This window comes from Oncorhynchus gorbuscha, linkage group LG09 (genome assembly GCF_021184085.1).
Source record: "Oncorhynchus gorbuscha isolate QuinsamMale2020 ecotype Even-year linkage group LG09, OgorEven_v1.0, whole genome shotgun sequence".
In the NCBI taxonomy this organism is placed as follows: domain Eukaryota; kingdom Metazoa; phylum Chordata; class Actinopteri; order Salmoniformes; family Salmonidae; genus Oncorhynchus; species Oncorhynchus gorbuscha.
In genome coordinates this window covers 32,590,093-32,617,643 of record NC_060181.1, presented here as the reverse complement: position 1 = coordinate 32,617,643, position 27,551 = coordinate 32,590,093, and the positions used below count along the sequence as shown (strand labels likewise).

Here is a 27,551-nt window from a genome sequence, read left to right as displayed (position 1 = left end):
TTATTCTCAGAATGTCAACTGTTCATCATGATAATGATGGAAGAAAATAAAAATACAAAAACACATATATAGGCCTATGTTCAATGTCTCAAAATATAACAAGTACAATAGGATATACATAAATACACTAAGTGGTTGATGCCCCCTTTAAACCTGATTCTGTCTAGGACCATGCAGCCAAACTCAGATGTTGCCAAAGCAGGGATCGACGATTTTGACGTAGAAGGAAGTGCTGCTCTAGTGTTCTGTTTGTGTGGCGGGGAGAGAGCAGTGGACGTAGGCTTTTTTGCACTTTCCGGTAAATTCACGATCTTTCGATTTTTGCTGGAATTAAATTTTTCAGACAAACGTGATTTGTTTTGTAAATGACAATCATGTGACGCACATATTTATGCTACTGTCCAGTTGTAACTACAAACCCATCCGGAAGACTGGGGATTTGAGTCGCTTCGATTAGACTGGGGACAACTGGAAAGCAAATGTCGAGGGTTGACTATTTTAGTTTTCTTTACAAATCGCGAAAAATTCAGTCAATTGAAACTGTTATTGAATAATATTGCATTAATTAGATTGGTCGACCGACGAGCTAGATTTATCTGGCGGACTGTTGATGTTCTCAATTGTAGCCTAACATTCAACTTGTTACATTGTACATCTCATATAGTCACAGTAGTATGAAACAGAGGCGCCGTAACTCGGGATTTCTGCTAAGGTAGAACCTCTGGAGACTACTGTAAACAGTTCAATAGAACATAATTGATGGACATAGTTATTTCTGCTTTACATCCGGTTTGAAAGAAGGAACTTTTTTTCTATGGCAGGAACACATAATTCTGTCCCCTTCATTGGTTATTGATCCAATAGTTGACTGTCAATAAACTTACGAATGCACTGGTCTATTCACATTCTCTGACTAGGCTGCACCACATCATTGAAAGGCAAGTGCAGCTCACTAGAACTTTGCGCAGCCCCTTTGGGACTTCCCATGATTTGCTGTGTGCCCTGGTAGACTAGATAACCGATAGAGAACATGGAAGATGAGATGTTTGAGCAGCTCATGTATGTCCTGAACCAACTGGTGACATGGATCGCTGCGGGGGCTATGGTGTTTGGTGGAGTGGTGCCTTACATCCCCCAGTACAGGGACATCAGACGGACACAGAATGCAGAGGGATTCTCCACCTATGTCTGCCTCGTCCTACTGGTGGCCAACATTCTACGTATACTGTTCAGGTAAGTTTTGCCACAGGTGCAGTAATCTTGAGGTTTCAGGGTATTCAAATGTGCATTGATGCATGTGAAGGCTGTAGCCTAAGTGCATTTGAAGAACAGACAGACTTAAACTATTTGGCCCTTCAGATTTTACTGTGTTTGAAAATGATACTGCCTCTCACGGGAATCCTTGTATTGGTTTGCATAGCACAGTTGTTGTTTGGTTCCAACAGAAGCCTATTGTCTCCATGCAGCATAGTATTGTCACCCTGGAGCCTGTGCCCTGACTACTCCCTGTCTCCTCTTTCCAGGTTTGGGCGCTACTTTGAGACGCCACTCCTGTGGCAGAGCATTGTCATGATAGCCACCATGTTGATCATGCTCAACCTGTGTACCAATGTCCGTGTAGCCACCGAACTCCAGACGAAGCGACGTTCATTCACAGGTCGGTATCCTCCTCCCTGGACTGTCCCTACTCTTTATAGCTTTAGAATCAGTTTATCATCTCTTGTTCACATCATGGTGTGAACTACTGATAGTGCTTGGTTGTATCACCAACCTCTGGAGTGTGTGTGTGTGTTACACATTCCTTAGTTGCCCAATTGTCCTTCCTCACAAAGGAACTCCTTCATCTTCATGATCTACTTTACAGCTTAAACACACAACTCAAATCTGACTGCACACCCACTCACAGAGATACACACCCAGCTAACCTCAAGGTGGTGCACACATCTCCAAATCATTGTTTGACAATCTAAACCAACCCAGTGCTATGGGGTTCATTCAGCAGGGCATAATGTTGTGGAACGGTCAGATAGAAATGGGTTAGTTATGTCGATCAAACATGCCTCTCTGACATGTAGAATAATGAATCATGTTGGCTCTCCATGACATTTATGAGCTTCCGAGTGGCACAGCGGTCTAAGGCACTGCATCTCTGTATCAGAGGCCTCACTACAGACCCTGGTTCGATTCCAGGCTGTATCACAACCGGCCATGTTTGGGTGACCCATAGGGCGGCGCTAAATTGTCCCAGCGTCGTCCGGGTTTGGCCGGGGTATGCTGTCATTGTAAATAAGAATTGTTATTAACTTACTTGCCTCGTTAAATAAAGGTTAAGTAAGTAAAACATTTGCATCTGCAACATTTGCCTACTGAATGTGGCCCTGTACTGTACAACTCTAGTTTGTCTTTGTAATGTCCATGCGAATAAGAGTCTGCTCCTGTGTGGGATATTGTTCTCCTTTTTGCAGAGAGAATGGCCTTTTTGCAGAGAGAACTGCCCTTATTAATATACTTATCAGACAGCACTGACCACATGTTCTGTAATCACCAGCCTGAGAGGCTTGTAGGAAAACATAGAGCCAGTGACTTTGTCAGCGCCTACATAATCACACAGTGTCACAGAATACAGTAATAATCAGTGTGTCCTCGGTCCTTGCGCCTCCAGTCTGACGTCAAACACGATCAACAGATATGAGAACAATCATAATATTCACACTGATGGGAAATTTAAGTGTTTTGACCACTAGTTGCACCACACTTTCCCCAAAAATCTTGCTGTTCAATGTGTAAATGTATGTATATAAACTCTAGTGCTTTGTGTTTTAAGTTGTCAATATGTCTGCAACTATGTGTGCTGCTATTTTGGCCAGGTCTCTCTTGTAAAATAGATTATTAATCTCTAATTCAACCCACACCTTGCACAAACAGAACACTGGCAGAATCACGTGTATTAAACAAAGTGAAACATGTAGCATGCTAAACATTAACTTTATTCATCCTAAATATTCCCATTGCAGTCATAACAGGATGTTGATAATCTGTTAACGGAACTAGAGTGGGCTGGCTGCTGAATCTGGTTCATAACTCCCTTCCTCAGCCTGTTGATTGACTGACCGACACCAGTTTCCTTGCCAACGGAATACGAGAACATTGAATGCTCAGTGCTGCCATCATGTGGCCTCAATTTAGAGTTTGGTAGCCAATCAAATTGACAGGATCAAGGTAGGCAGGTCGGATGATTTGAGAAAACGGGCTGTTTATGATTAGTCAAGCGTTGAGATTTCAACTCTGTCTGACCTAAAGCAAACGTTGAAGTTTCAACTCTGGCCAAACGTTGAGGTCTCTACTCTGTACAACAGTTTAGGTTTCAACTCTGTCCGACCCAAACGTTGATGTTTCAACTCTAACTTAAAACAAACGTTGAGGTTTCAACTATGTTAATTCCCACAGGGTAGTTATTGGGTTGTCCACTTGAAATCACTAACCTTATGTCAAAAATAAACTTCTTTTGACTTCAAACTGTGGGTCAGTTCTGGTCTGTAGCACAAGAGAAACCAAGCTCTCTTTCTCTGTTCCCTCTTCTTATTTTGTGTCTGTAGCAACAGACAGTAAGGACGAGGAGATCAAAGTCCCTAAGAAGTTCTTTCTGGGTAGGTACTGTCTCTCTCGCTCTCTGCCTTCCTCCCTTCATCTCTCTCTCTTTCCTTACCGCATGGTCTTGTGTGGCTCTCCCTCTCGTATTGCTCCATTCACAGTGCTAACTGCCACTAACTCATCAGCATCATCATGCCTTAACCTGGCATGCCTTAACCTGGCATGCCTTAACCTGGCATGGATCCTCCTGCATCGCATGTGATCCTTCCTCGTTACATCTCCATTTGTGATTCCTAAAGAACCAATATAGTTGTTATAGTGTTCGCATGGAAGTTCACAATGCGTGTTCGCTATAGTCAATAGCTTGAATTGTTTCAGTTTGTAAAAGGCTTTTTTTTCTTTATCTACTGATATTAGTTTACTGTAGCATGCATCTACTGTATTGCAGTGATTGTGCATGGACATTTAATTTATCTTCAGTTCTTTGAGTTGTCTGATTGTGATCAGATTCTTACTCAGAACATGAACGTGCATGTATTCTAGACTCCTATCTATTGATTAACCTTTGCATTAAGACTTTTGATTTGTTGCGATTTACTTGCTATGTTATTGACCTTGATAGACTTTTCGCTCGGCTATGTTTTTTTTGGTTTGAAATGAACTATGCTCAGTGTTATTTTGTTAGCGCTACAGCAACAATTCTATTAAATGCTGCACGTGAAATCTAATGTGCACTGCTCTGTGGTCCTAACTGGTAAAACAACGATGATGGCTTGGATTCACACCAGCTTGCTAAAGATGCACAGACACCTCACAGATGTGACAGTGTGTCAGACTGTAGTCTTCCTAACTCTGTCCTGGCTATTCAACCTCTTATCTTTTCCCTTTTATTTCAACTCCCTCTTCTTGTTACTGTACGGAGCCCCTCACCCAGCCAGTTGACAGAGGCTGATGACCAGCAATCGATTGTACCTGTTTCATTGTGCTGACAACTTTGTTTTTGTGAATCGCGTGTGATGCCCATCATAAGTATGCATTTACTAACAATGGATCTCAATGCTGTGGTTAGTTCTGGTTAACACTGCTGCTTTGTAGATGTGTAGGAGTTGCTCTCCTCCGTGTGGACAGTAGGTGGTGCTGGGAAATAACAAAGGCCTACAGTACCTCTAATGCTTTGTGTTGTATATTGTCCAGAGTCCTCACTGACAGTGATGTAGTTTACCTTCTCAGAACTGCCGTCCATCACACACTTCATTGGGTTCAATCGTCTTCTCTCTTAAAAATCCATGCTTCATTCTGAGTAACATAATTCCAAAATCCCCATCAAAATCTGTTTGTTTAATTTGATTGTGCATTGTAGAATCCAATTCTAGTTGTAGAGAAAGGCACAGACTGTTGAAGATGTTCATTTCAGCAATCAAAGTGATTTTTTTTTGCCACCCTTTTATTCAGCCGCTGTGTTTGGAATTGAGTGTTGTGTGTTTGTGTCATTGGGAACTGGGAGTTGACTGGTGGAGTTGCTGCCAACTTCTTACAACTTATCAAATTGTTTCCACCCAGCGTGATGTTCTACAGCACAACTCCAGTGGTATGGTAAGCTGGCTTTCTTCTCATCACAGTAGAAAAAGCTTAATTCTGTCTTCAACTTACCTCATCAAAAGCTGGCATTTTGTGTCCCACATGTACGTTCACTGTTCTGGCCTGTACATGAAACAGTTGGTACTTGGCAGAGGAACCAGAGTTCAGTTGTTATGTTTCTTGGCATTCTAGCTGGAACCAGAGCCAGGGTGTGTTCTCCTTAGCCTCTTCCTAGCTTTGGGCAGTACAGGTCTGGATCTGGAGCTTTGCCTCCCTGGCTCTCTGGTTCTTTGTCTCCCAGACCCTATTCCTCTCCTCCCTGGCTCCGTCTCCCTCAGCCTCACTATTTGCCCCTGCCTGTTCCATAGCCATACTTTTATATATATAGTGTATGTGGACACCCCTTCAAATGAGTTGATTCGGCTATTTCAGCCACACCCGTTGCTGACAGGTGTATAAAGTCAAGCACACAGCCATGCAGTCTACATAGACAAACATTGGCAGTAGAATGACCTTATTGAAGAGCTCAGTAACTTTTTCAACGTGGCACCGTCATAGGATGCCATCTTTCCATCAAGTCAGTCAGAAGTCTGCCCTACTAGAGGTGCCCTTGGTCATCTGTAAGTGCTGTTATGGTGAAGTGGAAACATCTAGGAGCAACAACGACTCAGCAGAGAAGTGGTAGGCCACACAAGCTCACAGAACGGGAACCTCGAATGCAACAGTTTGGAGAAGGCCCTTCCCTGTTTCAGCATGACAATATGTCCCTGTGCGCAAAGCGAGGTTCATACAGAAATGGTTTGTTGAGATTGGTGTGAAAGAACTTGACTAGCCTGCACAGAACCCCGACCTCAACCCCGTTGAACACCTTTGGAATGAATTGGAACGCAGACTGCGAGCCAGGCCTAATCGCCCAGTATCAGTACCCGGCCTCACTAATGCTCTTGTGGCTCAATGAAAGCAAGTCCCCGCAGCAATGTTCCAACATCTAGTGGGAAGCCTTCCCAGAAGAGTGGAGGCTGTTATAGCAGCAAAGGGGGGGACCGGCTCCATATTAATGCCCATGATTTTGGAATGAGATGTTCGACGAACACTTTTGGCCATGTAGTGTATGTGTCTGTTGCTCGTCTGTCTGTTGCATAGACATGGGTCTGTTCCTCTACTGATTCATCCAGGAGGAGATAAGAAGGAGAGGCATGTTGTAATCTACTATTGTTGGAAGGATGAAAGAGTACAGCTGGAGGTAAAGAAATAAAATGGGGAAGGAAAGTGTATGTATGGGATGTAAAAGAAGGAATTCATCAACAAACGACTCTTTGGCGAACTCCCTGAAGGGCGGTTTGTCTAAATGTAGTTTGGGAGTAACAAATAGTTCTGACGTCTCCTTATCTTTGTTGGGGTTTCAGGCTTTGATGAGGTTGGTTACAATGGAATATTTCAAAAATAATTTCACCTGCTTTCACTGAAGTTGTAAACATGAGTGTGAAAGTGAGACAGACGAAATGACAGTATTCTGACACGTTATCATCGGACTGTCACACGGACCTGTTGAACCAGTAGATTTCTGTATATTCCTGAGACTGTGTGTGTGTGTGTGTCCTGTGCTTGTACCGAACAGTTTAATGTTCTGTGATGTTCATAGCTGGCTTCCCTCCCTGGCTTCCTTCTCTCTATGGCACCTCATCCTGGATCCATTATGACAGCAGGTGCCCAATCACTCTGGAGAAATAACCACGGAGTGCAGGTGCGTTAAGCTCCCTCCCTGTGAGTTCAAACAAAGAACGTTGAGCAGTATTTAGCAGTACCAGATATGTGAGGGGGGTTGGTTGTTAGGCCTGTGTACTGTTAAAGGGACAATCAGGGAGGACAGGGGAACTGGGCATTGGGAATAGTCTATATTCTTCTTTCGATGCTTATTAGTCATCACAGGCTCTCCTGTATGGAGTGAATCTGACTGGTTCCAATGAATCACCTTCTACTCTCCTCAGACTTCTAGCTTTGAATTTAGCCCCAAAAAGCAGGTTATTTTTTTCTGGACCATTTTTATTTTAGGTGGCTTTTGTTTTCCCTGCATGATTATGGACTATGAATGACAACATGTAAATGTCAGACCTGACAGGCTAAATGACAGCTTCTAAACTAATGTTCTGAGGAGACCAACACATGCAAATCAATATGACATGATTCCAGCTCTCTCTCTCTGTGTGTGTGTGTGTGTGTGTGTGTGTGTGCGCCTCTTTGAGATATCCTCACCCCCCTCAAGGCATTGCTGTTATCAGTGAGGGCAAGACGGACTCACCCCACTCCGTGATTTAGCTGCAGACCGTAGACATGATAATCCATCATGCACACCCTGACTTCCACACATACTCTCACATACACACATACACCTGTCTGCCATGCCTATTAGAAATGTCATCTCAATCTCTGATCCGGTGAACATCAATATTTCAGTAAAATACATTCCATTGTAATTTAGAATGCACTTCAGAATTCAATCTCAGTAAGTCAGCTGGACACGTTAGGTAATGTGTCATACCTCTTCTTGTGGTTTGTCAAAAGGAAATGTGATTATGGAGAATGCTAGGAAACCAAACCAACCACGTTATTCTAGATGAGATGTATGGGTTTGCGCCCTCTTTTTATTTGATTCAGTTTAAGTGTGTTTGAGTCGCGAGGTTCACCTGTAGCTCCTGAAACTGTTTTTCTCCATAATCCTTCTGACGCTCTCGTCCCATACTCTGTTCCACAGGCCTCCTCAGAGGAGCTTGATGTTCCAATGTGTCTTTTTAGTGTCACATTTCAATGTGACCCTGTACAATGTAGAGGTTTGTGTAAAATCCTATTGAAGATGCTGCACAGCGTGTTTCCCCTCCACCTCTTCTCCACCTCCTTTCAGTGGTGATTTAATTTCCTCCATTTCTTCTTCTCTCCCCTAACGTCATTAAGAGTGGGGTCAGGCTCCATGTATTGTTGTCTCAGTGAAGTTTTAAAACGCATTACGTGCAGCTCAGTGGTGACTTCATTGATTTACCGCAGGGAAAGGGAATGAATCTATAAGGCTAACATTTTCACAGTTTAACGTAACATAATCGTCAACATGCCAAAGAAGGAGGCATCCTCATCACTAACCTTCTTATTCATACACTGATCGCGTTACGTTTGTCTTAGCTACTCCTATAGGTTAGAGATGACAGGCAGTAGCAGCACAATGTATTGTGGAGGTGCCAGTCTCCTAGCTGAGATGTTGTCAGATCACTAGAGATTGTATTGCAGGCCCGTAGTTGTCATGACATCATATGGCTCCTTCTTCAGTAAACTTGAACTGCACTTGTTTTTGTTTATTTCCCTGATGAAAAAAACATTCAACCTTTTTAGGAAACATTTGGGAAGTCAGTGAGGCAGGAACATTAGTAAATCATTCTGCACTTTCCAAATTAATTTTCCATGCAGCTATGCCTCCTTGTTCCACGTCACATGCTATGCTTTTTATTGCAGCCTTCTCGACGTATCACGATGGAGAAAGATCGACCTCGAAAAGGTAAGAACCGTCAGTCTGTCAGTGTTAGTATTGTGTCTTACTTTCTCTCCGCATGTCTGTCTGCCTCAGACTTTGACTGGAGCCACTTCTGGTCATGGAGTCGTTTCGTGGACTACCTGCAGTGTGTGGTGGCGTTCACCCTGCTGGCGGCCTACGTCACCTACCTGCTGCTGGACTCGTCTGTGTTCGTAGAGAGCCTGGGCTTCCTGGCTGTCTTCACGGAGGCCATGCTGGGGACGCCGCAGCTCTACTGTAACTACCAGAACAAGAGTACTGAGGGGATGAGGTGAGGGCGTCACGCATACACACTGAAGTCACCACGGTGACCATTCAATTGTCTCCGCTTTCTCTCACTTGACGTTCGCTGTCATTCAACCCATCTCTTGCTTCCATACTACTCATAGCCCAGCTGCAATAACAGCCTCTACTCTTCTGGGAAGGCTTTCCACTAGATGTTTGAACATTGCTGCTATAACAGCCTCCACTCTTCTGGGAAGGCTTTCCACTAGATGTTGGAACATTGCCTCCACTCTTCTGGGAAGGCTTTCCACTAGATGGAACAGCCTCCTGGGAAGGCTTTCTTCTGCTGGAAGGCTTTCCACTAGATGTTGGAACATTGCTGCTATAACAGCCTCCACTCTTCTGGGAAGGCTTTCCACTAGATGTTGGAACATTGCTGCTATAACAGCCTCCACTCTTCTGGGAAGGCTTTCCACTAGATGTTGGAACATTGCTGCTATAACAGCCTCCACTCTTCTGGGAAGGCTTTCCACTAGATGTTGGAACATTGCTGCTATAACAGCCTCCACTCTTCTGGGAAGGCTTTCTAGATGTTGGAACATTGCTTTCTCCACTCTTCTGGGAAGGCTTTCCATAGATGTTGGAACATTGCTGCTATAACAGCCTCCACTCTTCTGGGAAGGCTTTCCACTAGATGTTGGAACATTGCTGCTATAACAGCCTCCACTCTTCTGGGAAGGCTTTCCACTAGATGTTGGAACATTGTTGCTGCTATAACAGCCTCCACTCTTCTGGGAAGGCTTTCCACTAGATGTTGGAACATTGCTGCTATAACAGCCTCCACTCTTCTGGGAAGGCTTTCCACTAGATGTTGGAACATTGCTGCTATAACAGCCTCCACTCTTCTGGGAAGGCTTTCCACTAGATGTTGGAACATTGCTGCTATAACAGCCTCCACTCTTGGGAAGGCTTTCCACTAGATGTTGGAACATTGCTGCTATAACAGCCTCCACTCTTCTGGGAAGGCTTTCCACTAGATGTTGGAACATTGCTGCTATAACAGCCTCCACTCTTCTGGGAAGGCTTTCCACTAGATGTTGGAACATTGCTGCTATAACAGCCTCCACTCTTCTGGGAAGGCTTTCCACTAGATGTTGGAACATTGCTGCTATAACAGCCTCCACTCTTCTGGGAAGGCTTTCCACTAGATGTTGGAACATTGCTGCGGAGCTTGATTCCATTCATCCACAAACATTAGTGAGGTTGGGCACTGGTGTTGGGCGATTAGGCCTGGCTCGCAGTCGGTGTTCCCTTTTCATCCCAAAAGCGTTCAGTGGGGTTGAGGTCAGGGCTCTGTGCAGGCCTCTCAAGTTCTTCCACAAAGATCTCGACAAACCATTTCTGTATGTTCCTCGCTTTGTGCACAGGGGCATATTGTCATGCTGAAACAGGAAAAGGCCTTCCCCAAACGGTTGCCACAAAGAATCATCTAGGATGTCATTGTATGCAGTAGCGTTACAATTTTCCTTCACTGGAACTAAGGGGCCTAGCCCGGACCATGAAAAACATCCCCAGACCATTATTCATCCTCTGCCTAACTTTACAGTTGGCACTATGCATTCGGTCAGGTAGCGTTCTCCTGGCATCCGCCAAACCCAGATTCGTCCGTCGGACTACCAGATGGTGAAGTGTGATTCATCACTCCAGAGAACCTGTTTCCACTGCTCCAGAGTCCAATAGCAGCGAGCTTTACACCACTTCAGTCGACGCTTGGCATGGCGCATGGTGATCTTAGGCTTGTGTGGCTGCTCAGCCATGGAAAAACATTTCATAAAGCTCCCAACGAACAGTTGTTGTGCTGACATTGCTTCCAGAGGCAGTTTGGAGCTCGGTAGTGAGTGTTGCAACCAAGGACAGAAGATTTTTACATGCTTCAGCACTCGGCGGTCCCATTCTGTGAGCTTATGTGGCCTACCACTTCACGGCTGAGCCCTTGTTGCTCCTAGACATTTCCAGTTCGCGATAACAGCACTTACATTTGACCAGGGCAGCTCTAGCAGGGCAGAAATTTGACTAACTGACTTGTTGGAAAAGTGACGTCCTATGACAGTGCCACGTTTTAATGTCACTGAGCTCTTCAGTAAGGCCATTCTACTCACAATGTTTTGTCTGTAGAGACGGCATGGCTGTGTGCTCGATTTTATACACCTGTCAGCAACGGGTGTGGCTGAAATTGACAAATCAACTCATTTGAAGGGGTGCCCACATACCTTTGTGAATATATATAGTGTATTATTTAAACTGAGACCTTATTTTGAACAGGATGCCTCCTTAGATTGTCTTTTAATTTAACTTATTGGCTTTTTACTGCGTTCTCACTAGCGATGAAATCCTTAGGCAGGATTCGCACAGACAATTAAATGTATATAGAACATGACGCTTCATTGTTAAAGCTCCATTCTAATGCTGTTATTCTGATGATGATTATATTATACCCATTTAGTACCGTTGCTGTCATCGTCATGGAGTTTTAATTGAGGATCTTCAGTAGTGTTCCGAGTTCCTACTATTAGTCACGCAGTTGTGACCGAGTCATGAGCAACACACACACACACACACACACACACACACACACACACACACACACACACACACACACACACACACACACACACACACAGTGCCTTCAGAAACGGTTCACTTCTCTTGTGGTCCTTCTGTAGCTCAGTTGGTAGAGCATGGCGCTTGTAACGCCAGGGTAGTGGGTTCGATCCCCGGGATCACCCATACGTAGAATGTATGCACACATGACTGTAAGTCGGTTTGGATAAAAGCGTCTGCTAAATGGGATATATTATTATTATTATATATTTACTTGTTCCACATTTTGTGTTACAGCCTGAATTGAAAATGTGTTACACATATTTTCTTTCTCACCCTTCTACACACAACCCCCATAATGACAAAGTGAAAACATGTGTTTTGACATTTTTCCAAATGTATTGAAAATGAAGTCACATTTGCATTAGAGCTCACGCCCCTGAGTCAATACATGTTAGAATCATCTTTGGTAGGGATTACAGCTGTTTCTTTTTGGGTATGTCTCTAAGAGCTTTACACACCTGAATATAAATAGTCAAGTAAAGTACAGAAAAAAACAGATATCCCCCCCCCAAAGTATTACTCTACTTTACACCACCGCTTTCCACTCTGTCATTTAGGTTAATATTGTGGAGGAACTACAATGTTTTAATGTCACGGTTGGCCTCATGGTGAAATCCCTGAGCGGTTTCCTTCCTCTCTGGCAACTGAGTTAGGAGGGACGCCTGCGTCTTTGTGGTGACTGAGTTTATTAATACACCATCCAAAGTGTAATTAATAACTTCACCATGCTCAAAGGGATATTTTTTTAACCATCTACCAGTAGGTGCCCTTCTTTGCGAGACATTGGAAAACCTCCCTGGTATTTGGTTGAGTCTGTTTTGAAATTCACTTCGAATGAGGGACCTTCCAATAATCTGTATGTGTGGGGTACAGATATAAAATAGTAGTAAAAATTATGTTAAACCCTTATTGGGGACAGTCCATGCAACTTATTATGTAACTTGTTAAAAACTTATTAGGGCTGCAATCCCGTTACCGGGATCGATATGACAACAGCCAGTGAAAATGCAGAGCGCCAAATTTAAACAACAGAAATCTCATAATTAAAATTCCTCAAACATGCATGTATTGGAGAAGCCCTTGTTATCGCTTGGAGTATACTAGTCAGGAGCGGAGATTTATTCATGCAAAATCTGGAACTATTCTACTGCTCTGGTTTAATCGTGGAAAAATAACAGTTTAACCTAGTCTTTCGCGTAGGCCTAACCTCTTTTTATGAAAATGGTTTACTTTACACGAGGATAATTATTGGTGCAAGTCTATTTGTGTATGGAATCATTTGTCCTCAACGAAGAAAGATGGGACTCGTGGAGCTCTGTATACATATGTGATATCGTGTTCAACAATGAAGGATATTGTGTCAGACACAATGGGTAAGGGAGGGTTTCCCTTTGCATCTAACGTTACTCTACCTAACCAAGCTATATATCTTTTAAAAAATGTTTTATCCCATGCCCTTTCAGCTGTAAACATACTTGGCCTTGCTCCGTTGGGAAGTCAGACCCTTATTCTCTGAAGTTAACGTTACACCTTTAAACATTCTTCAATTTGCTAAATCAGTATATCGCTTCAAAGTTGTCCCTGGTGCTAGTTTTGTCCTATTAATTTGTGTAGATGGGTATTTGTCCATTGCAGCACACATGCTGCTACTTTCTATTTTCGCAATGAATCCATTTGTGGGGGGTTACTTACTTTCCCCACTAATACTAATCAATTCTGACTTTCGGTTTCACATAGAAAGCTTAAATTACTGCACTTATCCAGGTCTACGCGTGGTGAAACCATTGCAAGGCAGTAAGCAACACATCCTGCAAATGTGATCGTGATTCGCCGACTTGGCCTGAAGCTTTTTGTCCAATTCTGTGACCAACCCGACGTTTTCCAGTGGAAGGCTTGAACAGCCGTGGTCGAATACGCTAAATCTATCGTTACCTTTCGTGTTGCAGTGGCTCATGGTTTCTATCCGCTTGTTATTAAAGGCGAGCGTGAAAGGAGATGGTTTGTAACTGTCTGGCCAACAAAAAAACAAAGCTACCAGAGGGTACAGTAATTTTCCCATTCATGGTATCCGACTCAATATGGAATGGGACGTCTGCAACATATTCTGAAATGAATGTAGCCCACACTCTTTTGCATATGTAAACACTGGATTGGAGGTACTGGAAAATTTTGAATCATACGTTTTATATTATTACATTTACATTTAAGTCATTTAGCAGACGCTCTTATCCAGAGCGACTTACAATATTATTCATAACAGGTGTTGTGTCAGTTAGTTGGAAACTTGCATCACCACCCCTTTGTAGTTATATAGATGGTATTTATGCTGTGTAACTAGCCCGTTTTGTTTCTTGAGCAAAGACTGTCTGTTTACTTGTTCTACCCATAGAGAATACTGCGTCATGTCCTGTGTCCACCTGGTTGTGGTTCCTGCTTGAGTGGTAGGTTAGTTAGATAACCAAAACCTTGGCCTATTCACTCTGCTCACGACTGTTTGGGCAGAATCAATATTTGCCAAAAGGTTATTTTGGTGGTGTAGACTATTCATATAGAAGATGTGAATGATGTCAGAAGAGCTGATGAAGCCGTATAACATTCATTTTTGTCAGCATGGAAAATACATTGGCTGCAGTACAGCTAGAATCCTTAGTTGTTACATCCATTTTTTGGACTTACAAATTAATTATATATACCCATTGATTCTTGAAGAATTTAACTTATAAATGCCTCATGAGCTTAGTTCAAGTGTTTTACCCCATCAGAACCCAAACTATTTTTTTTATGCCAATGTTCGTGACAATGACCTAAATGTAAACAAACACTGTATAGCCTCAACATGGTAAAAACTACCATTTTGATATCATGGTCAGGGTTTCATTCATATCTCTGTCTGAATTTGATAGTGGTTACATTTCTCCAGGCCAATCTCAGCTTTTTGCCAAAATAGGTGGGGTGGCTGCGTTGTTATTGTTTCAACTATGCATCCAAGGTTTAAGATGATAATTAAGGCCTAAATGTTTATGCATACCAGGCTAGGGTAACGCTATTTCCAAGTTGGCCTTTTGGATCAATTGTTATTTCATCCTAGCTGTCCCATAGTTTTACTGCTGTGCAGTGACTTAAACCTGGGCATCTAACCTAATGTCGAAGCTGACGTTCTTCACAAATGCTGTGGATATGCACTCAACATGTAAGTTGTCTGCTATCTATTCCTTTTGCACTGTGGGTAGAATCTACCGTGTGGTTCCATTGCCTTTGTATATGTGATGGTTTTATGTATTTGCTTGGTATATGTGGCATGTATCATGTACACATTATACAAGGTTTCTATATCTTTCCCTTATGCATCTTAGATGTTAAATGTGTAATTGCTAAATTGCATGGCCTCTGTTGCAGCCAGAGAAAGAAGAAACACAATCTAAAATAAAAATCGAACAAACATGTTTGATTTGGGACCGACTGTGTCTGCCTCTTCCTATTGTATTCCTATTTGAATTATTCCTCTCGAAGACATTGCCCTGAAACTTCTAAAAAGTCACACTGCTTTTCAACCAGACCTATTACTTATCCTATCCTAAGGAATACCTAGGATAGGATAAGTAATCCCTCTCACCCCCCTTCAAGATTTAGATGCACTATTGTAAAGTGACTGTTCCACTGGATGTCATAAGGTGAATGCACCAATTTGTAAGTCGCTCTGGATAAGAGCGTCTGCTAAATGACTTAAATGTAAATGTATCTCATACCATTTTAAAGGTAATATTGTCGTTAATCCCACCAAAGTGTCCGATTTCAAATAGACTTTACAGCGAAAGCACAACAAACGATTGTTAGGTCACCACCAAGTCACAGGAAAAAATCAGCCATTTTTTCCAGCCAAAGAGAGGAGTCACAAAAAGCACAAATAGAGAGAAAATTAATCACTAACCTTTGATGATCTTCATCAGATTACACTCATAGGACGTCATGTTACACAATACATATATATATTTTGTTCAATAAAGTGCATATTTATATAAAAAAATCTCAGTATACATTGGCTCGTTACGTTCACTAGTTCCAAAAACATGGGGTGATATTGCAGAGAGCCACATCATTTTACAGAAATACTCATTATAAATGTCGATGAAAATACAATTGTTAGACATGGAAATATAGATACACTTCTCCTTAATGCAACCACTGTGTCAGATTTTTTTTAAACTTTCCGGAAAAAGTAAACCATGCAATAATCTGAGTACAGCTTTCAGACAACAAAGCAGCCAAAAAGATATCCGCCATATTGGGTAGTCAACATTATAAATGGCATTATTAATATTCCCTTACCTTTGATGATCTTCATCAGAATGCACTCCCAGGAATCCCAGTTCCACATTAAATGTTTGATTTAGTTCGATAATGTCCATCATTTATGTCCAAAGGGATTAAATACTTATTGACTTAAGGCATTTAATCTTTTCATTTTTAATTAATTAAGTTAAAGTTTCCAAAAACATAATTCCACTTATTTGACACTATGGGGTATTGTGTGTAGGCCCATAACACAACATCTCAATTTAATTAATTTTAAATTCAGGCTGTAATAAAACCAAATATGGAAAATGTCAAGGGGTGTGAATACTTTCTGTTCACACACACAACACAACACAATGTAAGTAGTCTCTGAATGATCATGCAACAGACTAAAAATAGAAGGATTGAGAAGCTCATTATCATATTGATTATCAAAGACTCATCATTAAAAAGATATGCCTTCATAAAATAATGAATGTGTTAAGCCAAACCCCAGAACATGCCATTGCCATGCCAGTCCAGTCAGGTCCAGAAATGGTTAATGGCAACAGAGCTGCATCCCAAATTGCACCCTATTCCCTATATTCAGTGCATTCGGAAAGTATTCAGACCCTTTGACTTTGTCCACAATTTGTTACGTTACAGACTTATTCTAAAATTGATTAAATAAAATATAAAATCCTCATCAATCTATGCATACTACCCCATGATGACAAAATGAAAATAGTTTTTTAGAAAAACGGAGATACCTTATTTACATAAGTATTCAGACCCTTTGCTATGAAACTCGAATTTGAGCTCAGGTGCATCCTGTTTCCATTGATCATTGAGATGTTTCTACAACTTCATTGGAGTCCACCTGTGAGAGGATTGTGTTGAGGCACAGATCTAGGGAAGGGTACCAAAAAATGTCTGTAGCATTGAAGGTCCCCAAGAACACAGTAGCCTCCATTCTTAAATGGAAGAAGTTTGAAACCACCAAGACTCTTCATAGAGCTGGCTGCCTAGCCAAACTCAGCAATCGGGGGAGAAGGGCCTTGGCCAGGGAGGTCACCAAGAACCCGATGGTCGCTCTGACAGAGTTCCAGAATTCCTCTGTGGAGATGGGAGAACCTTCCAGAAGGACAGCCATCTCTGCAGCACTCCACCAATCAGGCCTTTATGGTAGAGTGGCTAGACTGAAGCCATTCCTCAGTAAAAGGCACATGACAGCCCACTTGGAGTTTGCCAAAAGGCACCTAAAGGACTCTTAGACCATGAGAAACAAGATTATCTGGTCTGATGAAACCAAGATTGAACTCTTTGGCATGAATGCCAAGCGTCACATCTGGAGGAAACCTGGCACCATCCCTACAGTGAAGCATGGTGGTGGAAGCATCATGCTGTGGGGATATTTTTCAGTGGCAGGGACTGGGAGACTAGTCAGGATCAAGGGAAATATGAATGTAGCAAAGTACAGAGAGATCCTTGATGAAAACCTGCTCTAGAGTCCTTCCAACAGGACAACGACCCTAAGCACAGCCAAGACAATGCAGGAGTGGCTTCGGGACAAGTCTCTGAATGCCCTTGAGTGGCCCAGCCAGAGCCCGGACTTGAACCCCATCTTACATCTCTGGAGAGAACTGAAAATAGCTGTGCAGCAACAATCCCCATCCAACGTGACAGAGCTTGAAAGAATCTGCAGAGAAAAATGGGAGACACTCCCCAAATACAGGTGTGCCAAGCTTGTAACGTCATACCCAAGAAGACTCAAGGCTGTAATCACTGCCAAATGTGCTTCAACAAAGTACTGAGTAAAGGGTCTGAATACTTATGTAAATGTAATATTTCCTTTTATTTTTAACACATTTGCTAAAATTCCTAAAAACCTGTTTTTGCTTTGTGTGTGTAGATTATTTAATTGTTTGACGTTTTTGAATAAGGCTGTAATGTAACAAAATGTGGAGCAAGTCAAGGGGTCTGAATACTTTCCGAATGCACTATAGTGCATTACTTTTGATTAGGGCCTATTAGGGAAAGGGTGCCATTTGGGACACTTGATGGTAATTTTTGATTTGATTTATTTCACCTTTATTTAACCAGGTAGGCCAGTTGAGAACAAGTTCTCATTTACCACTGCGACCTGGCCAAGACAAAGCAAAGCAGTGCAACCAAAAACAACACAGAGTTACACATGTGATAAACAAAAGTACAGTCAATAACACACAGAAAAATCTATATACAGTGTGTGCAAATGGAGTAAGGAGGTAAGGCAATAAATTGGCCATAGTACCGAAGTAATTACAATTTAGCATTAACACTGGAGGGATGGATGTGCAGATGATGATGTAGAAGTACTGGTGTGCAAAAAAGCTAATCATAACAATATGGGGATGAGGCAGGTAGTTGGATGGGCTATTTACAGATGGACTATGTACAGCTGCAGCGATCGGTAAGCTGCTCAGATAGCTGATGCTTAAATTTAGTGAGGGAGATATAAGTCTCCAACTTCAGCAATTTTTGCAATTCGTTCCAGTCATTGGCAGCAGAGAACTGGAAGGAAAGTCGGCCAAATGGGGTGTTGGCTTTGGGAATGACCAGTGAGAGATACCTGCTGAGCGCGTGCTATGGGTGGGTGCTGAGATAAGTAGGAGCTTTACCTAGCAAAGACTTATAGATGACCTGGAGCCAGTGGGTCTGGCGACGAATAAGTTGCGAGGGCCAGCCGACAAGAGCATACAGGTCACAGTGGTGGGTGGTATATGGGGCTTTGGTGACAAAACAGATGGCACTGTGATAGACTGCATCCAATTTGCTGTGTAGAGTGTTGGACGCTATTTTGTAAATGACATCGCCGACGTCAAGGATCGGTAAGATACCCTTGTAAAACTGACTATGTCATCAGCCTGCTAATGACAGGCTGAAGGCATGCGTTTGCTTTTCCATCACTTCCTGTTTATATTGACCTGTCAGAGCCAGGCACAAGACCCCTCTAGCAGACAGTTACCAAACAGAACATTACTACAACACAAAGAGGAGTGTGACTGGGGGCTGTGGGTGACACAAAATGTTTACTCTAATGTTGTGAGGGGGAGGAGAGGATGGGGGGAGCTTGTATACAGGAAGTGTATTCTAATCGGTCTTGTCATGGTTTGATGGGAAATGATTTCCAAAGTGGATGTAAATGTAGTCCTCCTGTTCTATTGTTACAGTACAGCTCCAAATCACGTATTTACTTCAAGGATGTCAAGTCAACCTCAGTAAAGAACAGATCTCTCTCTGTCTCTCTCTAATGTAGCTCCATGGTCAAAACAAGATACATTGTCAAACATAGCTCTATGGTCAAAGACAATTCATTTGAATTTGAGGCTTAATTATAGGGCTGTTTGAAGTTGAGAGCTTACGAAACACACATCATGTAATCCTGCTGAATTTATCCCCTGTGGTCACCTTGGATGAGATGTATTATATTGTGAATATTTCCCGGTGTGGTGATTTTGCGTGGGCTTGGTTTGCCCAGTGGTTTTGGAGATGGATGTACTTAGTTATTGTGGTCTTCCCTCCTATCCTTTCTGTGTGCAGAATTAATGGCACTTTGGTCTAGGTGTGCTGGCATGATGTCAGGTCTCCAGCCGTGTGTGGGCGTGCGTCTGTGTGTGTAGCAGGGCAGCAATGAACATAAACCGACAGGAGCAGTCAAACTAATGACTGGGGAGGGGGAGGGTAGCTAGGTGGGGGATACCTGGGGTGCTGGCGTTGATGTCTGGGCCCCTGGCCTGAGATAAAGGTAATGGAACATGGAGAGACAGGCTTTGCAGACCGCCTACTGACTGACTGTCCTTATAAGTCCTCTCTGTGTGAGCTGTTTCCCATGGACAGATAACACACTCAGAGGGAGTGCCTTATTTAGCCTGCCATCTAACTGTTGTTTGACCATTAAATTCAGTCAGTATACAAGTCTGTCTCTGCATTCACAACACTGCATCACTACCTTGTCAGACAAGTCTACGACAACTTGCCCACCCACCTGGGCTGTGGAGCTGCTGATTACCTGATGAAATGCAGAGAGTCTTCCATCCTCCGCTACCACCGATACATACAGGCTTTTTTTACCTCTCAGTTAGTCTTCTGTAAGTGGCTGGGGACTTTTAGAATCATCTCCCAGGCATGTTCTGACCCCATCCCTGACCTCCCAGCATTCTCTCTGAGGCTGTATCCCAAGTGGCACCCTATTCCCTATAGAGATGGGCCTTGGTCAAAAGTAGTGCAGTACATAGGGGGCCATTGGAGACGCAGACCGAGTTCTCAGGAGGGCTGATCAAATCCTCAATCCTGCTCTCACGTCATTACACACAGAGCTGGCCCAAACTCTACATCAGCACTCAGAGAGAAAGAAAGAAATGTTTCTCCTCTTCTCCAGAATTAACAAGCTTCCTATCTTGGATGGATTTGGAGGGAGAGGGGGAGAATGGAGGGAGAGAAAGATGCGAGGAGGGAGGTAGTATGAGTAGATGCATGGGAAGGTTATTAAAAAGGGTGGTACAAATGAAATGAGTAAAGGGGTGTGAAGGTGGAGACATGAATAATATAGAAGGTTTGACAGGTCTCACCCCTTCCTCTTTCCTCCCCTCATCCTGTGGGTGCTACAGTTGAAGTCGGAAGTTTACATACACTTAAGTTGGAGTCATTAAAACTCGTTTTTCAACCACTCCACACATTTCTTGTTAACAAACTATAGTTTGGGCAAGTCGGTTAGGACATCTACTTTGTGCATGACACAATTAATTTTTCCAACAATTGTTTACAGACAGATTAGTTCACTCATAATTAAATTCCAGTGGGTCTGAAGTTTACATACACTAAGTTTACTGTGCCTTTAAACTGCTTGGAAAATTCCAGAAAATGATGTCATGTCTTTAGAAGCTTCTGATAGGTTAATTGACATAATTTCAGTCAATTGGAGAAATTAATGTACTTTGGTGGGAAAAGTGCAAATCAATCCCAGAACAACAGCAAAGGTCCTTGTGAAGATGCTGGAGGAAACGGGTACAAAAGTATCTATATCAACAGTAAAACAAGTCCTATATCAACATAACCTGAAAGGCCGCTCAGCAAGGAAGAAGCCACTGCTCCAAAGCCACCATAAAAAAGCCAGACTAAGGTTTGCAACTGCACATGGGGACAAAGATCATACTTTATGGAGAAATGCCCTCTGGTCTGATGAAACAAAAATAGAACTGTTTGGCCATAATGACCAATGTGTTTGGAGGAAAAATGGGGAGGCTTGCAAGCCGAAGAACACCATCACAAAGGACAACAAAGTCAAGGTACCATCACAAAGCCCTGACCTCCATCCCATAGAAAATATGTGGGCAGAACTGAAAAAGCGTGGGTGAACCAGGAGGCCTACAAACCTGACTCTGTTACACCAGCTCTGTCAGGAGGAATGGGCGGAATCAGGAGGAATCACCCAACCTATTGTGGGAAGCTTGTGGAAGGCTACCCGAAACGTTAATCCCAAGTTAAACAATTTAAAGGCAATGCTACCAAATACTAATTGAGTGTATGTAAACTTCTGACCCACTGGGAATGTGATGAAAGAATTAAAAGCTGAAATAAATCATTCTCTCTACTATTATTCTGACATTTCACATTCTTAAAATAAAGTGGTGATCTAATTGACCTTAGATAGGAAATTTATACGAGGATTAAATGTCAGGAATTGCGAAAAACTGAGTTTAAATGTATTTGGCTAAGGTGTATGTAAACTTCCAACTTCAACTGGACCTAGCAGACAGCCTGAGACAAGGTGAACCTGTACCCTGTAATCAGCCTGAAGACAATTACCTCTGCCGAGTGGCTTCAGCGAGACAATAGTCTTCATACTTTGAAGCCACCATTTGTAGCCTCAATGCAGCAAATCTTCATCAGTTCACTTGTATGGATCATTGAACATGTTGCCTTGCCAATAACATTGATACTGGGTCAGACAAATGACATAGGGAGAGTGGTACCATATTAGAGGTATTGGCAGTGTAGTCAATACTTCACAGTACTGTGTGGATATGAACCAGTCTTAACGTCACGGATGCAGTATAATATTCATAGGATGTGTGTTGTATTTATTATGGATTTGTTTATTGGGCCTACTACTGCATACCATATGACATCAGTGTATTTGCTTAGTGCAAAAACCCATTCCCTGAAACACCTAGAAAATGTTGTCTGAATAATTATTTGGAATTTTCAACGTACACCGCAACCCTACAAAACCCTATACAGGGACTACATAGGGAAAGTCAGCCACGAGCTTGCCCAGTGACGTGAGCCTAGCAGGCGAGTTATATGCCTTTTTATGCCTGCTTCGAGGCAAGCAACATTGAAGCATGCGTGAGAGCACCAGCTGTTCCGGATGACTGTGTGATCACGCTCTCCGTAACCGATGTGAGCAAGACCTTTTTAAACAGGTCAACATTCACAAAGATTACCAGGATGTGAACTCAGAGCATGCGTGGACCAACTGGTGTCTTCACTGACATTTTCAACCTCTCCCTGGCCGAGTCTGTAATACATTTACAAATTACCACGACTAACCTGTACCCCCACACATTCGCTAGGTACTGGTACCCCCTGTATATAGCCTCGTTATTGTTATTTTATAGTGTTACTTTTTATTTTAAACTTGTATTTTATTTAGTGACTATTTTCTTTACTTTATTTCTTGAACCACATTGTCGGTTAAGGGCTTATAAGTAAGCATTTCACAATAAGATCTGCATCTGTTGTATTCGGCGCATGTGACAAATAAAGTGTGAATGATTTGACAGGTCTTCCCTTGACACCAATTAGATGAGGCATCTGCCCCACCCTCACCCTTTAAATGTGTTTATATTCAGATTAGCATTCTGTCCTTTGACTAACCTGTGTTGTTTACACGTGAGTGGAAAGTGCTGACATGTCAGGATTGGCTCTGGCACTCTGAGCAGGGGTCCCTGCTCCAAAATGTCACGACACGAGGCAGGTAGTGTGAAGAACAGCAGATCGAGGATGCCTCTTGGTTCAGAAGGGAGTGTTGTTGTGGGAATGTTGTTGTGGTAGGCGGTTTATTGTAAACACTTCTGAATGCGGTTTGCTAACTTTGTTTGTGCCTCAGTCCTTCCTTTGTCAGCGTTTACCTTCCGTCCTTGGCTTCAGTACAAAGCCTGGGGAGAAAAACAAAGAGTCCCAAAGACTAGGGAGGTTGGAGGAGAGGGATAGCAGTAGCTCGGGAGACTGTTTGTCTGTTGTGATTTATCCATAATCGCCAACACTGTCAAGACTTTTCTCATTATAAAAACTAACTTGGATGTTTTAGAAACATGGAGCGGAGATCCTGGGAGCCCAGCATGCCAAGAAACCTTGCATATACCCGTTTATAATAAGCAATGCTGTTTTCTCCATCTAAAAAGTAGAGTGCTTTCAAAGCTCGGTCTTTGTACAGTAGGCAACATACCTAGAGACCTCCTGTACTGCCCTTCTACTGTTACTGTTAGTGGGTTACTTCCCATTTGGCTCATTTTAGTTCACAATGCTGCAGAGTAACACAGAGAGGGGCCACAGCCTAAAGTAGTGCTCTCCAACACTGTTCCTAGCGAGCCACTGTCCTGTAGGTTTTCGCTCCAACCCTAATCTAGCACACCGGATTCTAACCACAGAGTTGTTCTAAAAGCTACTGCTGAACAACAGAACTATAGTTGTTTATTTACTCTGACTTCCTGAGAAGTCGGCCTAAGCAGCTCCCTGAGAGAGAGGAGGGAGAAGAGTGGCTGCAGAGAGCAGGTGGGTGAACTCACCGCGCGTCTGAATTTATAAACCTCCCTGAGAGAGGAGAAAGGAGGGAGAAGATCTGCTGCAGAGAGCAGAGAGCAGACGGGTGAACTCACCGCACCGTGCGTCTGAATTTTATTAACCTCCCTGAGAGGAGTTTTAAACTCCAGAAGAGTTGTGGCAAATGAACTTGAATTAATTCCATTTCTTTCCTTTTAATAGTTTTGTTTTGGAAATAGTGGGTCAGTATCCCCACCTCTAACGATGTATTTGGTCTGTTATTGTGTTTCATGATTTCCTAATGTCTCTTTTCTGTCATGACTTAAGGTAGTGTTCAGGTGTGTAACCGGCCTAAATACCTGTACTTGCGTTCTAAATAGTAGTCTTTTTGGCAATGCAAAAATATGACTTTTTATAGTGTGAAATTTGTTGTATCCTTTAAATGCCAGAATATCATACTTGTTTAGACTTTTCATCTAGCATTTACTGCACTCTATGGAGGAAGTGAAACATATTTTCAGACCCACGTGTGTTTTGACAACAGCTGATAATCGGCTGATAAGAGGACAGGCTGTAACAAAAGGAACAGATGGCGGGAAACGACACAATTGTGCATTAGGTGACACTTTCTTAGTATGGGTGAGCCTAGTATATTGATTTGTTGCTTTCTGCATGCATTTCTACTAAACAGTACAGAATACATAGTACGTAGTATGATTTAGTACACAGTATGTCGTTTTAGTAAGTAGTAGGCAAGACAGATTTTGGACATAACCACTATCTCTAGCTCTGCTAACATTGAAATGTTTATCCCCCCCCCCCCCCCCCTCTTCTTTCTACTCCCTTTCTCCCTGCAGTATAAAAATGGTGATGATGTGGACGAGTGGGGACACCTTTAAGACTGGTTACTTCCTGCTGACCGAGGCTCCTGTCCAGTTCTGGACCTGTGGTCTGCTGCAGGTGGGAGTGGACATTGCCATTCTATTCCAGGTCTACTACTACAGCCGCTACCCGCAGAAACCCGTCTCACACACCGTGTCACACACGACCAGCACCAAGGCACTCTGAGACCCCCTAACACACACACACACACACACACACACACACACACACACACACACACACACACACACACACACACACACACACACACACACACACACACACACACACACACACACACACATTGTTACCATTCGGTCATGAGCACACAAACTAGTTAGTTACTTTGCCTGAAGAATTTTGCTGAATGACACTTGTTACATTTCTTTTCAAAACAGATAGGACCTCCAGTCATATGTATGTATTTGTATGTTGTGCAAATGGTAATACAAGTATATTCCTAAAAATATATCCCTATATATGAATATACCTGAGCATACACACAGAATCTTATGCACATGCATCAATCTTCATTACCAGTCATATGCGCTGTGTATGGACGGACACTCGAGGAAGTGTGGACCAGCTTTCCTGTCCATAGATCTGATGATTGATTCATGGAAAAACCCTAAAAGACTTTCACAAAGGGCTGGTTACTCAGCCAGTGATCACAATGTACAACCGATCATCAGAGTAACTAACAGAAACCTTACTGAATGTACAATGGAATTATTATTTTGGGGGGAAATTAGGTTCTACATTTAATTTAGATAGCTCTTTGTTCTAAGTTCTCCACGGGTCAGGTCTGTCTGATCACTTAGGCCTCTTCTGGTCTGGTTGGACGACCTCCTGCTGCTGCTGCTGCTGCTTGTTGGAAAAGTCACAAGATTAATTCAACTGGAAGCAACAGCAGTTTTACCAAAAATGAAAAAGTCTATCTGGGCCAGAGGCCTGGTTCCTGGGAGCCCAACACGTGTCCTCCAGATGACTCTGAGGTAAAGCTTAAGGACTCAGTGGTTCAGTGGACCACTGTGTTGCTGGTATTACGGACAGTAAGGGAGTCAGTGGAGAGAGGGAGGTAGGACATTGTGTGAAACAAATATTATGTTTATGTTACTGTTTTCATTTAAAGGAGTAGCAGCCATGTTTGTAGGCCAGGGAACTGGAAGGACTTTCTGTGTTTTTTATGGTTAATGAAAACGACAACAACGCATCGGGAAGGACATCAAGTACAACGCTCCTGTCTTTAGCACTGTTTATACCTGATTCTAACATCCTTTCTCCTGTCCACATTCTGATGGTGCCTGCATTTCCAGACAGGCGTAGACAATTTAAAGACACATATGTACCATGTGTAGACATATTTCTGGAAATATGGGAACAATCAGAATGTGGACAAGATCAGGACAAAGGTCGCATGTTAGCTCCAGGTATAAACAAGGCTTCTGAGGACCTAGTGACCGTCTGTTTGCTGGTCTATGAACAACTCAACTCATCTCCCTGCTCCTCTCAGCCTCAAGCACCCCTAGAAACATTTTATTTGTTTAAATAGGACCTTTAGAGTTTTATATTAATATTTCTTTATTCAGCTTTCTTCAAATGTTTTAGATGTGTGCTTTTGGTGGAGACAAATCTTATCCTGCCGAGGGCTGGTGTGGGTGCAGGGTTTTGTTCTTGCCAAGTAGTAGGCATGTCCAGACTCAACCTCTTGGAGTGTTTGACCACATGGTAAGTTGAATCTCTCTGGGTGTAACCAAGACGATACCAGCACTACAGCTGTTATATTCACTTGTGAACTGCTTGCTAAAACGTAGTTGGTTGCGTCCAAAATGGCGTCCTATTCCCTGTTTATTACACTACTTTTGACCAAGTAGTGCACTCTATAGGGAATAGGGTGCCATTTCAGACGCATATATATTTTTTTATGCTGGATACTCTATTTTAATCACTGGCGATGCGGAATATTTGTTTTGTTATGCTATCCATCTTTTTCTAATCCTGAAACGCTTGTATAATCACAAACCTTGTTCACTTCCCCTTTATCAAGCTCTTTTTTTACAATGATGAGGAGGACGGTGACGCATGTCAAATGGTGACCGTTGTTGTCATTGTAGGAAGAAGTTGTGCACCTAGTAAACTCTGGTTGTGTAGCATCAACCGGACCAAAATTACTCACTGTATCTGATGTGAAGTTGTATTATTTTGGTGGTGGTTCAGTTTGTTGTTCATGGGTAAAACTGCAAAACTATTCCTCTGTTCATGTAGATGCTGATCAAACAATGCCAATCCTTGTGATTTTTTTGAATATTTTTTTTTTTACATAGATTGAGTTCTGACTTAAAACTAAGTTGCGTTATCGAACACTGGACTGGACTGCCGACAATGCCCCTTTTTAAAGGCAATTTACACCTAAACCGGCTTTCGCAGTGTCCATACCATGAATTCTGTCTCCGCGAACTCGGGAAATTGACTTTAAAAAGTGCATTGTCGGCTGTCCAGTGCACTGCTCTGTAAGGCGCCTTGGACTGAATCACAGCCTCAGTTTATGTACCCCCAATTTTCTTTTATAGTTATCATTTGTGTTACACATTTTTTGGCCATTTTTATATTTGATGACCTTTTTATTACCACATTGTGTCTTTTGTTGTGTTTCTACACAGTACACCACATTTCTTTCCATGGAATGGCCAGTTCTTTCTATAGAATTGCCAGTTCATCGTCAATAGACAATTTAAATCAACCTCTGTCTGATATGCTGTTACTTGTTGCCAGTATTCATGAAAGCTCTGTGGCGCTGTCATTAAAGGCCAAAATGAGAACTTGTATTCTACTGTGCTTTGTGTAAATTCATTATGCTAGTGATGTTTGTGTGAAGGGTGTAAGTTACACCAGAACACCCAGGGTGCATCTGAAATGGCACCCTATTCCCTAAATGGTACACTCATTTGGACTAGAGCCCTGGAGAAAGGTAGTGTGC

General features: G+C 42.6%; 1 protein-coding gene across 2 annotated transcripts; it reads left to right on the top strand.

Moving 5' to 3' along the window:
• The first annotated feature begins 67 nt into the window (after nt 1-67).
• Nucleotides 68-27,393, top strand: LOC124043404 (solute carrier family 66 member 2). 2 transcript variants are annotated; one of them, XM_046361984.1, is made up of 5 exons: nt 68-1,233; nt 1,524-1,657; nt 3,597-3,647; nt 8,780-8,996; nt 24,550-27,393. In XM_046361984.1, the coding sequence occupies exons 1-5, from the start codon at nt 1,031-1,033 to the stop codon at nt 24,758-24,760; spliced, it is 816 nt and encodes a 271-aa protein (XP_046217940.1). In that variant the 5' UTR covers nt 68-1,030; the 3' UTR covers nt 24,761-27,393. The 2 variants fall into 2 exon arrangements, with proteins under 2 accessions (XP_046217940.1, XP_046217941.1); XM_046361985.1 differs by lacking the exon at nt 3,597-3,647 and having other exon boundaries at nt 186-1,233.
• The last annotated feature ends 158 nt before the right edge of the window (nt 27,394-27,551 follow it).